Source organism: Lactuca virosa, chromosome 2, assembly GCF_052849685.1.
Source record: "Lactuca virosa cultivar CGN04683 chromosome 2, Lactuca_virosa_CGN04683_v6, whole genome shotgun sequence".
NCBI lineage: Eukaryota > Viridiplantae > Streptophyta > Magnoliopsida > Asterales > Asteraceae > Lactuca > Lactuca virosa.
This window is the reverse complement of record NC_136427.1, coordinates 255,196,976-255,209,314: the sequence shown is the minus strand read 5'-3', so window position 1 is coordinate 255,209,314 and position 12,339 is coordinate 255,196,976. Positions and strand designations below refer to the sequence as shown.

General features: G+C 36.2%; 2 protein-coding genes across 4 annotated transcripts; one reads left to right on the top strand and one right to left on the bottom strand.

Moving 5' to 3' along the window:
• The first annotated feature begins 290 nt into the window (after positions 1-290).
• Positions 291-6,467, top strand: LOC145160810 (casein kinase 1-like protein HD16). 2 transcript variants are annotated; one of them, XM_079080146.1, is made up of 17 exons: positions 294-951; positions 1,430-1,558; positions 1,652-1,725; positions 1,817-1,886; positions 1,988-2,043; positions 2,136-2,207; positions 3,887-3,981; positions 4,067-4,133; positions 4,228-4,357; positions 4,437-4,655; positions 4,800-4,942; positions 5,028-5,202; positions 5,290-5,380; positions 5,472-5,629; positions 5,740-5,928; positions 6,006-6,080; positions 6,188-6,467. In XM_079080146.1, the coding sequence occupies exons 1-16, from the start codon at positions 577-579 to the stop codon at positions 6,063-6,065; spliced, it is 2,103 nt and encodes a 700-aa protein (XP_078936272.1). In that variant the 5' UTR covers positions 294-576; the 3' UTR covers positions 6,066-6,080; positions 6,188-6,467. The 2 variants fall into 2 exon arrangements, 1 of the variants encoding a protein (XP_078936272.1); XR_013738250.1 differs by lacking the exons at positions 6,006-6,080; positions 6,188-6,467 and having other exon boundaries at positions 291-951; positions 5,480-5,629; positions 5,740-5,876.
• Positions 6,468-7,637: 1,170 nt separating this feature from the next.
• LOC145160809 (E3 ubiquitin-protein ligase SINAT2-like) lies at positions 7,638-10,082 on the bottom strand. Of its 2 annotated transcripts, XM_079080145.1 has the most exons (5): positions 9,683-10,082; positions 9,462-9,576; positions 8,779-9,023; positions 8,299-8,685; positions 7,638-8,205 (listed from the first exon to the last, which is right to left on the bottom strand). In XM_079080145.1, the coding sequence occupies exons 3-5, from the start codon at positions 8,989-8,991 to the stop codon at positions 7,882-7,884; spliced, it is 924 nt and encodes a 307-aa protein (XP_078936271.1). In that variant the 5' UTR covers positions 8,992-9,023; positions 9,462-9,576; positions 9,683-10,082; the 3' UTR covers positions 7,638-7,881. The 2 variants fall into 2 exon arrangements, with proteins under 2 accessions (XP_078936271.1, XP_078936269.1); XM_079080143.1 differs by having other exon boundaries at positions 9,462-10,082.
• Between the last annotated feature and the right edge of the window lie 2,257 nt (positions 10,083-12,339).

The window sequence follows — 12,339 nt, the reverse complement described above, 5'->3', positions numbered from 1 at the left end:
AGTTTTTTTTTGAAAAGATTAATTATTAAAAAAGATTTGTAAATAATATATTTTTATTGAATAAAAGTTAATCAAAACTGATACAACAAAATATATATATATTTTTAAAATGAATCACTTTAAATATAGTAGTACCTGTTCTTTTGTCAAATATTTGTTATGGTGATTTAAGAATTCTAAAGATTTAAAAAAAAAAAAAAAAAAAACAATTATTACACAACGATAACTAAAAATACCTAAAATTGATTGTCGCGGGGACAAAAATATCTTTACGGAAGGAAGAAGAGCCGTTTTCATTTTCACCCTATCTCCCCTGATTTTTGACCTAAGCAATATATACAAGAAACCTATATCTATAACCTTCTCTCCAGACCAGACCCACTTTGATTTCTTTATTCAGTAATCTTCAAAACCACCGATCATATCCTCTCTGGAAAATATTGTTGACTACGTACAGGAAATAGTCGTTCCGATTGGGGTTTGTTTACTTGCTGGGAAATAGTTGATTATGCTTAGGGTTTGATCGTAGATAATGGTAGATTCAGGAGTTAGTAGGTTCTTATTGTCATGTAGGAAATGCCAGAGCTGCGCAGTGGAGTACGTCGTGCCCGTGCTTCTCCTGTAGTCGACAAGAAGAGAGGTGTCAGCTCGCCGAAGGCTGCGGCGGGGAAGAAACGATCGGAGCAATTGGTTGGTAAGTACGTCAAAACTCGAGCGGCTGTGGCGACTTTGGTTAAGGTGAAACAACAGAAGAATCCGCGGCGGCAGACCAAGCAGACAAAGGAGGAGAAAGAGGGTTTAGCACCACCCACGTTGGTTATTGTTTCCGAAACAGAGGAGAGAGGAAAAGAAACAGTCAAAGAAGTACGGATGGGGGATAGCGGCGGATTGAGCGCTAACAAGGTTACCGGCCAGGAGGAAGAAGGAAATACTGCCCCTTTTCCTGAGAGGGTACTACACACTCTCTCTGTTTTCTATTTTGTTTTGAAATTTTCAAGCCTGTTAATTTTTGCATGGTCTCAGTAAGGAAATGAACTTCTTAATTACTGGAATGAAGTTTCTGAAGTTCTGGTTATATTTCCATAGTTGTCATGTAGAGCTAGTCAGCTAGATGCATGATGGTTTAGGAAAATTCCCATTTATAGTCTTAGCTACCCATGAACCATTTGAAAGCCCTTGATCATCTTTCTGGTTGTCTTTTTTATATTTCTAATGGTTGTAGTCTCCCTTGTTTCTGCACTTGCTTATACTTTTTGAGAGGCTGCATAGGCAAGATGTCATTAAGTACAAATGGTTTCCTGTTAGCATTGTGGAGTTATAATCTATTTGAATTGTTGTATCATAGCTTTTCGAATCTCTCAATCAGTCAATTGATCATTTGAATACATCAGTAGGTACTTTCTTTGATCCTTCATTGGTTGGTTTTCAGGTTCAAGTAGGTGGATCACCACAATATAAGGTTGAGAGGAAGCTAGGCAAAGGTGGTTTTGGTCAGGTATTTGTAGGTCGCCGTGTTTCTGGTGGAACTGAACGAATATCAGGTCCTGGAGCCATGGAGGTAATATTTTCTTTACCCAATCATTTTCGTTTATATTCTTTTTTCTAAAATTGGATTTGGCTAACTTCTTTCCTCTGCTTCTCTTTGTAACAGGTAGCTCTTAAATTTGAGCACAAAAACAGCAAAGGCTGCAGTTATGGTCCTCCATACGAGTGGCAAGTTTACAAGTATGTGCTTACTTTGGGTTCTATCTTAGTCAAGTTAAACATGTTTTTTTCAAAACTTTAAGTGGCATTGATGTTCTTTTTGATCAAACAGCACTCTAGGTGGCAGTCACGGTGTGCCTAAAGTACATTATAAAGGAAAACAAGGAGAGTACTATGTGATGGTATGATAATCCTAATTTATGTCTTTTCTCTTTCAATATATTTGAAAGCTAGACAACATTATAGCAATCTGTTGTCTTTATGCCTTTTCTCACTCTTTCAGGTCATGGACATGCTTGGACCTAGTCTATGGGATGTTTGGAATTCTTCTGGCCAATCGTGAGTTCTTGAACTTGTGCACATGGAAAGATATCCTTCTTTGTTTTGCATTGTTCTTGGTTTCTTGTTTGTTAACCATCTCTAATATCCAGGATGTCATCTGAAATGGTAGCTTGTATAGCTGTGGAAGCTTTGTCAATTTTGGATAAGCTGCATGCAAGAGGGTATACTAAATAACTCATATGCTTCTTTTGTTAGTTTTCAAGTTGATACGAACATATATTTGACCTTGTTTCTTTCATTTCACCATGTTGAATGACTTCTGTTCCTTAGTTTTCAAGTTGATACGAACATATATTTGACCTTGTTTCTTTCATTTCACCTTGTTGAATGACTTCTGTTCCTTATTTGTTAGTTTTCAAGTTGATACGAACATATATTTGACCTTGTTTCTTTCATTTCACCATGTTGAATGACTTCTGTTCCTTAGTTTTCAAGTTGATACGAACATATATTTGACCTTGTTTCTTTCATTTCACCTTGTTGAATGACTTCTGTTCCTTATTTGTTAGTTTTCAAGTTGATACGAACATATATTTGACCTTGTTTCTTTCATTTCACCATGTTGAATGACTTCTGTTCCTTAGTTTTCAAGTTGATACGAACATATATTTGACCTTGTTTCTTTCATTTCACCTTGTTGAATGACTTCTGTTCCTTATTTGTTAGTTTTCAAGTTGATACGAACATATATTTGACCTTGTTTCTTTCATTTCACCATGTTGAATGACTTCTGTTCCTTAGTTTTCAAGTTGATACGAACATATATTTGACCTTGTTTCTTTCATTTCACCTTGTTGAATGACTTCTGTTCCTTATTTGTTAGTTTTCAAGTTGATACGAACATATATTTGACCTTGTTTCTTTCATTTCACCATGTTGAATGACTTCTGTTCCTTAGTTTTCAAGTTGATACGAACATATATTTGACCTTGTTTCTTTCATTTCACCTTGTTGAATGACTTCTGTTCCTTATTTGTTAGTTTTCAAGTTGATACGAACATATATTTGACCTTGTTTCTTTCATTTCACCATGTTGAATGACTTCTGTTCCTTAGTTTTCAAGTTGATACGAACATATATTTGACCTTGTTTCTTTCATTTCACCTTGTTGAATGACTTCTGTTCCTTATTTGTTAGTTTTCAAGTTGATACGAACATATATTTGACCTTGTTTCTTTCATTTCACCATGTTGAATGACTTCTGTTCCTTAGTTTTCAAGTTGATACGAACATATATTTGACCTTGTTTCTTTCATTTCACCTTGTTGAATGACTTCTGTTCCTTATTTGTTAGTTTTCAAGTTGATACGAACATATATTTGACCTTGTTTCTTTCATTTCACCATGTTGAATGACTTCTGTTCCTTAGTTTTCAAGTTGATACGAACATATATTTGACCTTGTTTCTTTCATTTCACCTTGTTGAATGACTTCTGTTCCTTATTTGTTAGTTTTCAAGTTGATACGAACATATATTTGACCTTGTTTCTTTCATTTCACCATGTTGAATGACTTCTGTTCCTTAGTTTTCAAGTTGATACGAACATATATTTGACCTTGTTTCTTTCATTTCACCTTGTTGAATGACTTCTGTTCCTTATTTGTTAGTTTTCAAGTTGATACGAACATATATTTGACCTTGTTTCTTTCATTTCACCATGTTGAATGACTTCTGTTCCTTAGTTTTCAAGTTGATACGAACATATATTTGACCTTGTTTCTTTCATTTCACCTTGTTGAATGACTTCTGTTCCTTATTTGTTAGTTTTCAAGTTGATACGAACATATATTTGACCTTGTTTCTTTCATTTCACCATGTTGAATGACTTCTGTTCCTTAGTTACGTGCATGGAGATGTAAAGCCAGAGAACTTTTTACTTGGCCAGCCATCAACATCTCAAGAAAAGAAATTATTTCTTGTTGACCTGGGGTTGGGTAAGAAAACTCATTTTACTTGTAGAAATTAATTTTCGTTACTTGATGGTTTCCTCTTTAATGATTTTACTGATACTAAATGCAGCAACAAAGTGGCGAGAGACTGCTAATGGTCAACATGTTGACTACGACCAACGGCCTGACATGTTCAGGTCAAATTGAAATCACCAGTTTCTTGAAACAAACTATTGTATTGTCTTACTTAATGTCCATTTGGATTCATAGTGAATAGCCATGTGATTGCAGGGGAACAGTTAGATATGCTAGTGTGCATGCACACTTGGGTAGGACTGCAAGTAGAAGAGATGATCTGGAATCTCTTGCATATACACTCATATTTCTTCATCGAGGCAGGCTTCCTTGGCAAGGGTATCAGGTATTACATCATGATTCACCAGATTCTTTTATTGGCATATATATGAGATTGCTTTGGTAATCTTATGTTGTTTGTTTAGGGTGACAATAAATCGTTTCTAGTGTGCAAGAAGAAAATGGCGACATCTCCTGAAATGTTGTGTGTCTTTTGCCCTGCACCTGTAAGGCAGTTTCTGGAGATAGTTGTGAATATGAAGTTTGATGAAGAACCAAACTATTCGAAGCTAATTTCTTTGTTTGAGGGACTAATAGGACCCAATCCTGCTATAAGGCCCATAAACACAGATGGTGCTCAAAAGGTGATTCATTTCGTTACTACTTAACTTCCCAGTGTGTATGATTATGATATGATCTGTTGTTAATTAGAATGTTAAATTAAAGAGTTAATGACTTTGTTTTTAAAAAAAAAAAAAAAAAAAAAAAAAAAAAAAAAAAAACTTCAGATCATCTGTCAAGTTGGTCAAAAACGGGGCAGATTGAATCTTGATGAGGATGATGATGGACAGCCTTCAAAGAAAATCCGAATGGGAGTCCCTGCAACACAGTGGATTTCAATTTACAATGCCAGGCTACCAATGAAACAAAGGTTGGTGGTACGGGTACCTTTAATTTATTATTTTATATTCTGTGGGCCTCTTATATCTAAAATGGGGCTTGTTGTGCATGATTAGGTACCATTACAATGTTGCAGATGCAAGATTAAGCCAACATGTTGAGAGAGGAAATGCTGATGGCTTACTTATAAGCTGTGTGTCATCTTGTTCCAACTTATGGGCTTTGATAATGGATGCCGGGACAGGGTTTTCAAGCCAAGTTTATGAACTGTCTCCTTTCTTCTTACACAAGGTATAGACTATTGAGTGATAAATGGTGTGTTTGGAAAAAAAAGAAAGTTATTTATTTTATGAGTGATGAGATTGATGGATGATACAGGAATGGATTATGGAACAATGGGAGAAGAACTATTACATCAGCTCCATTGCTGGTGCTAACAATGGAAGCTCTCTGGTGGTTATGTCAAAAGGTATGTTGAGCTTTTCTTGTAAGAGCAGTTTGCTTGCATAATGCATGTGTTATTATTGTGTATTGTGTATTCTTATTTTATGAAGTTTTAGGGACACAGTACTCTCAACAGTCTTACAAAGTTAGCGACTCGTTCCCTTTCAAGTGGATAAACAAGAAATGGAGAGAAGGGTTTCATGTGACATCCATGGCAACCGCGGGTACCCGCTGGGGTGTTGTCATGTCCCGTAATGCTGGCTTCAGTGATCAGGTAGGTAGCATGATATAAATATTATATTGGTATGGGAAATGTTATATATAATAAGAGTAATCATAATGCATTATGCATCTTCTGAGTATGATGAGTGGGGTGTATAATAGGTGGTGGAGCTTGACTTTCTATATCCAAGTGAGGGGATTCATAGAAGGTGGGATAATGGTTACCGTATTACATCAACAGCTGCCACCTGGGATCAAGCTGCTCTTATCTTGAGTGTGCCTCGCCACAAGCCTGGCGATGAAACACAGGAAACCTTACGCACATCACAGTTTCCAAGCACACATGTTAAGGTCGGTTTTCATATATTTTCTCATTCAGCTTTGCTTGTTCTTGCTCATCATTTATGATTTATAAATGGTATGTGCAGGAGAAGTGGGCTAAAAATTTGTATCTTGCCTGCATTTGCTATGGAAGAACTGTGTCTTGAATCATGATGATGATGGTATGTGGGTTTGAAAACTTGTTGTATTGTATTTAATTTTGAAATGTTGCTGTGTATGCTGATGATACTCTCTCTCTCTCTCTCTCTCTGTTTGTTGTCATGTGCAGTGTGCAGAGAGAGAGGGTAGAGGACAGAGGACAGAGGTGGTGTGTAAAGTGTTTGTTGTAAACTCATGTGTTGTTGTGAATCAAGGACACCAGTGGTGGTCCAGATTCTGAGTAGTCAACTAGTCTAGTCTTGATGTTGATGTTGACCCACCCATATTTATAATATTGTTGTTTGTAGCTGTACCTAATCGCTGGTTATATGTATGCCATTGTGATTGTATGTGTTAAGCTTTGCTTCAAGGAAAGCCATAATGTTATTATGGCGTGTTAAACTTGGTTACTTTTTTGGATATGCATGCTACTTTAACCAGTGTGTTTTTGTTGGAAACATGTTATTTGATTTTGTTGGAAGTCTCAACTCCAGAGCTTCAGGGTTAGTATTTAGTGCTTCTAGCATTCTATGCGATGCATGGTCAAATGCCATTTTAGAAATAGTATAAACAAATGGAGAAAACTAGCCACCAACCTCTAATCAAATCTTATTTCAACTTTAGCTTCAAGTGACCCAACAATTGAAGAATACACCAAAAAAAACAACAAATAAAGTATTGTAAGCTAAAGATAGACTGATCAATTAGTATAAAAATTGTTCAAACTTGTCTTTTTTTATTTATTTATTACTTTACCAACTTATTTTCATCGGTAATCATTATACCACATTTAACCTTATGACACCATGTTTTTGAAAAGGCGCAAGCCTCGTGTCTGGTTGAGCTGACGTTCTTGGTGTTCAGGCCCATTTGGAATATACAGATTAGATCGTGTTTGGATTCGTCTTGATCTTATTGAGGGGAAGACTTGTTATCTCCCTTCTTATTCATACTTGAAGGTTTACAAGTGGCGACTGTGAATGTGGTTGCCACCACCAATCTTTACAAGGAGCCAAAGTTGGTATCGGTGGCATTAATGTTTCACATCTTCTTTTCAATGATAACGTTTCGTTCTTTGGAATTTGGATATTGGTCGCAAGAGAATATCTTTAATATCGTGCATGTATTACGATACTTCTATTTGGCTTCCGGTTTGATACTTGATCTTTACAAGTCGAACATGTATGGTATCAGAGTTAATTTTGATTTGGTGGAACAACTTGCGGTTCTGACAGGGTGTAGAGCAGATAAAAACTCCCGTAGGGTGTAGGGTTGGAAAACGGTCATAGACAAGTTTGAAAAATAATTGTATAATTGGAAAGTGGAGTTGCTTTCAATTGGTGGTCACTTCCCACCCCATTCTTCGTAGAGTGTTGGTGGCGATAAGAAAAACATAGGCACGACACTATTTTTGAGTCTCTATAGTGGAATATTAGTTCAATTGGTTTAATAATAGGAACCATAAATTTACTGTAAGGGTTACAAAACCCAGTTATCACCTCACCGCTCCTTTGCAAATGTTTGTCGTTTTCTCCCTACTTACGTTTTCTTTATTAGAATCATATTATCAATGAAATTGATTGTTTTAGCCAAGAGCAACAACATGACAATGACTTGAAAAATATTTCTGTTTCGGACAAAGTTTACCCTGATAAATGGGCACCAGGCAACTTTCATCAACATCCCCCGTAATAATTCACCCCTGTGCAAAAATATCAAGCAATAAACTAGACTCTAAAATGCCAAAAGATTAGAGCCACGGGGCTCTATATCAGTCTTGAGCCAGAACCTGGAAGTCAGTGACTTCCACTTCCAGGTTGTAGCTCAAGACTGTTCTTTCCATATGCGTCCAGACACTTTTAGCTTCAGCTCCTGCCTGTCCCCACCAGAAAAGAACAATGCTATATTCCTTGTTATAATCAGCCCATCAAGACTATCACGAACAGTCTTGTGACTATCACGAATACTCCTCGGGATCCCTTGCCACTTCAACTTTCTACCATTTCCTCCAACTTCCAGACTGTAACTAAACTTGTTAGCATCATTTTCATCCCCCATGAACCGCAAAAACGCCATGTAAACCGGTGCTGCTCCCAGATGAAAAGCTTCAAAATGCAAGCAGAATTGGTATCCAAAGCAGTTGAAAATCTGCACACCCAAAATCAAAACCAGTCTTATTAGCTCACAGGGACTGTTTACGTTACTTGGTATTTCTAGAAGGGGGTGAAGTGTAGATCTTACGGTCAACATCCAAGTAGCATTCTCAATCTCATGAGGATTAGGCTTCACATATCGGTGGTTGAAGCTAGAGCCATCATGCATATCAACATTATGATCCGTCTTCAAATGTGCAACAATGAATGGAATATCACCGGTGACTGGACATTCTGCACCTGCGTATGGACAATTATACCCTCGATGCTTGCAATCTTCTTCATGTCTCATCCTGCTGTGATATGCTAAAATATCTTGGCAACCATAAACATGGTACTTGCATGGTAATTCAATGGACTCTGCAACTTTTTCCAAAGCCAAACACCTTATATTTCCAAGCTCTTGTCTACATATCGGGCAACTGTTTTGAACTTTAGTCTTGCAAACCACACATATCGTGTGCCCATTTGGACACTGCACATAAACATTCAAATTTAGAACATAATTCTTATTTGTATTTATTATTCACATGAGAATTGGGAAGAAAAAAAAAAAAAAAAAACCTACTTGATGAATTGGGGGACACATTATGTTGAGGCATACAGGGCACTCGAGTAGATCATGAACAGCACTGTTTGATGCCATTCCAGGCCTTCCACCAATAGAATTACATATTCTGAGGCCACCTCTTCCTTCCACATTTGCAGATTTGACACTGTAATCAGCAATAGCAGCACGTGATTCAGTCACATCCTGGTAAACATTACCTCCAGGAGCCATGTTCTTGCTTTCTTGTGGTCTTTGATTTGCTCCTGAAATTTGAAATCAAACCAAAATCATTATGAAAAACCCTAATTTTGAAAGTTTGAATGCAGCTGGGCAGGGATGGAGAGGGGCAAGACATAACATAGACAATAAAGTTGAATTCAATAAAGGTAGATATAAGATATAGGTATGGGATTATATTATTATAGGGAAAACAAGATAACTGTTATACAAAGAAAGAATCCATTCCACAGATGGCGTTGGAAAGAAGATTTCTTTATGAGTGCAAGAAACCTACACCCATGGGTTAACTTTCATATCCAAATGTAGCAGATTTTAACAAACATTCAATCCGAATATCAGAATATGTTTTCTAGCGAACCTCATCCGAGGTTGACTAGACAACTACTACAATTTCAGTATGGGAGACTGGTGTTAACAGATTCAAAGAACTGAGAAATTAAGGTATTTAACCATGGAATTACCTGAATTCCTTTAAAGAAAACTCATACATTCCTCCCTAAATCGTAACATCGTTGTTGAAGTTCAAGAAGAAAACAAGTTGACTTGGCCCATTATTTTTTCAGAGACTTTTTTTCACTTGAATCATCAACAGACGTTAGTTTCAACGAATCAAAACATGCGCAGAAAACAGAATCGTTATAATCAAGAGACTGAGAGAGATAGCTAAAACGTAAGAACTGACCAAGAACTGCAAACCCCAGATGAGAAAGTCAATACCCAGAAGCCAAAACGAAGCAACCCATCAGTACTTGGGGATTTGTTGTGAGTTTGTTGTAATGATACACCAAGATTAGGGTTTAAATAGATAGAGTAGATCGGATGAATTGACTTGAAGTGGTGATAAATTCCGACACTTAAAGATTTGGGCAATCTTGAACTCCCAGGATTCATTCAATTCTGTGAATCTATCTAGGATTGTAGAACGGTTGAGATGGTAATAAATATTGGGATTTTTATGATGTGTGTGTTTAACAGCTAATAAGGGGATTTGAGCAATGGTTTTGAAATGCAAATTTATGGTTTTTCCTGTTGTCTTGTTTTGAAATTAGTTTTGGCTTTTACGAGACATTTGCGCACGCGTTGCTCTGTTATCATCAACTTTAACTCTATTTATGATTTCGTTATCACCCATTAATCTCAAATAAGAAATAATAGAGTAAACCACTATTTATGATTTCGTTATCACCCATTAATCTCAAATAAGAAATAATAGAGTAAACCACAAATTTCCTTCTGTGTATATGTTTTTTTTTTTTTTTTTTAAAGGCAAATAGATTAATCATTAGGGTAAATTACACGGATGGTCCTTGTGGTTTAGGGTAATCTGCATATTTGGTCCCTACCAACTTTTTTTAACTTGGAACGTCCTTAATTTATATTTTTGTTGCACGCTTGGTCTCCATCCGCTCTAAAAATACTATTTTACCCTTACTGATTTCTTTTACCTATTTTAAATTGTCATTTAATTAAAAAATATTAATTAAATATGAAAAAGTATTAATTAAATGTATATTGTTATGATTAAAGAACTGCACCACCGAACCCTCATCCCCTCCTTTGTTCAGTCGCCAGAAATACTAACTCCTCTCGCCGGGAAATCTCACATATTGATGGCGTCTTCACTGGCTCTACCTCCACCTCCCCCCACGACTCTCTTCTCCGGCTAAAATGAAGCGTGTTGTGGTAATCACCAAAATCAATGGAACTTGAACCTTAAATTGATCCATGATGCAAACCTAAAATTGAAACTAAAGTCGAAACTGAAACTAAAATCAAACCCAAAACTCAAAATCAAATCTGAATTCAAAGCTGAAACTGAAATCAAACTGAAAACTTAAGTTGAAACTTAATTCAAACCTAGAACTCAATCAAACCTTAAACTAAAAATTGAACCTGAAATCAAACCTAACCAATGTTGTAGGGTCGGTTTGGGCACCGAAACTGAAATCAAACATGAAATCTATTGGATTTGTGGCTTCTGGATCGATAACATGTTTCTCATCCCGAGACAGAGAAAGAGGCCAATGCTCAAGTTTGTATTGTCTCATCAGATTCGAGTGCCTGCTTCACCTCCGCCTTCTCTGGTGGCACCGGTAATAGATGTTGGTGGCGAAAACATAAGCGAGGCAATTAGACTTTCAGGCTTCGTCTTCTTTCAAGTGAAATAAAGAGATACAAAGTAGAGAGACAGGTTAGTCCCACGAGTGAAGAGGAGAAGGATATGAAGGGTTTTCTCGCCAGCCAAGAACACGACAGGTGAAGAAGGAGCCAAGAAGGTGAAGAAGACGACGTTGTTAGAGTGGTAGGAGATGCAGCTGACCGATGATGCAGCCGGTGAATGGTGATGATGGAAGACGACAGGTGAAGAAGGAGCCAATAAGGGGTTGGAGGTGTTTCTTAGGGTTTTAAGGATTCTTTTATTTTTTTTCATTTTTTAATATAAAAAGTAAAAGAATAGATAAATGAAAAAATGAATAACATATTAAGGGTAAAATAGTATTTTTATAGCGCACAAGGACCAAGCGTGCAACAAAAATATAAATTAGGGACGGTCCGAGTTAAAAAAAATTGTTAGGACCCAAACACGCAAATTGCCCTAAACCATAGGGACCATCCATGTAATTTATCTTAATCATTATTAATCTTTTGATCTTGGTTAAATATGTGCAAACTCATATGCAATTTTAAAGCATTTTTTTGTTACTTTGTTAAATTCTAATCTTTTTCTATAAGCTAATATTTTTGAGCATTTTATATGGTGGAATTAGACAAGATCGGAAAAAAAATCGTAATGGGAACCGGAGCCTGGGTATTTGGTCAGGTTTTCGATTCTCTATTTCCTACTAAATTTGCTATATGTACATGAAAATATTCTCCTGTTTATTTGTGTTGTTAGATTTTCTCTTAAGAAGATTAATATGTGTATGTTGCATGTTGTTGGAGATGTAAATGAATCGAACGAACACGAATAAAGACTTTTTTTGTTCGTTCATTTAAGTTAGCCGAACAAACGAACGCATACAAACGGATAAATGAATGAGTTTTCTTGTTAATGTTCGTTCGTTTAACAAATTACATTGCTCATGTTCGTTTGTTTATGTTCGTGAAATGATAAACGGCCGAACACAAATGAACATAGATAAACAAACACAACTAAACATATATAAACATAAACGAACAAATAATATAATATTGTAATAAGAAACAACAGAATATATATGAGGATAAATAAACTTCAATGAACAATATAAATAACGTTCACGAACATAAATAAACGAATGAGACTCTTGTTCATGTAGAGAACTTGTGTTCATATTCGTTTATTTATTAAATAAACGA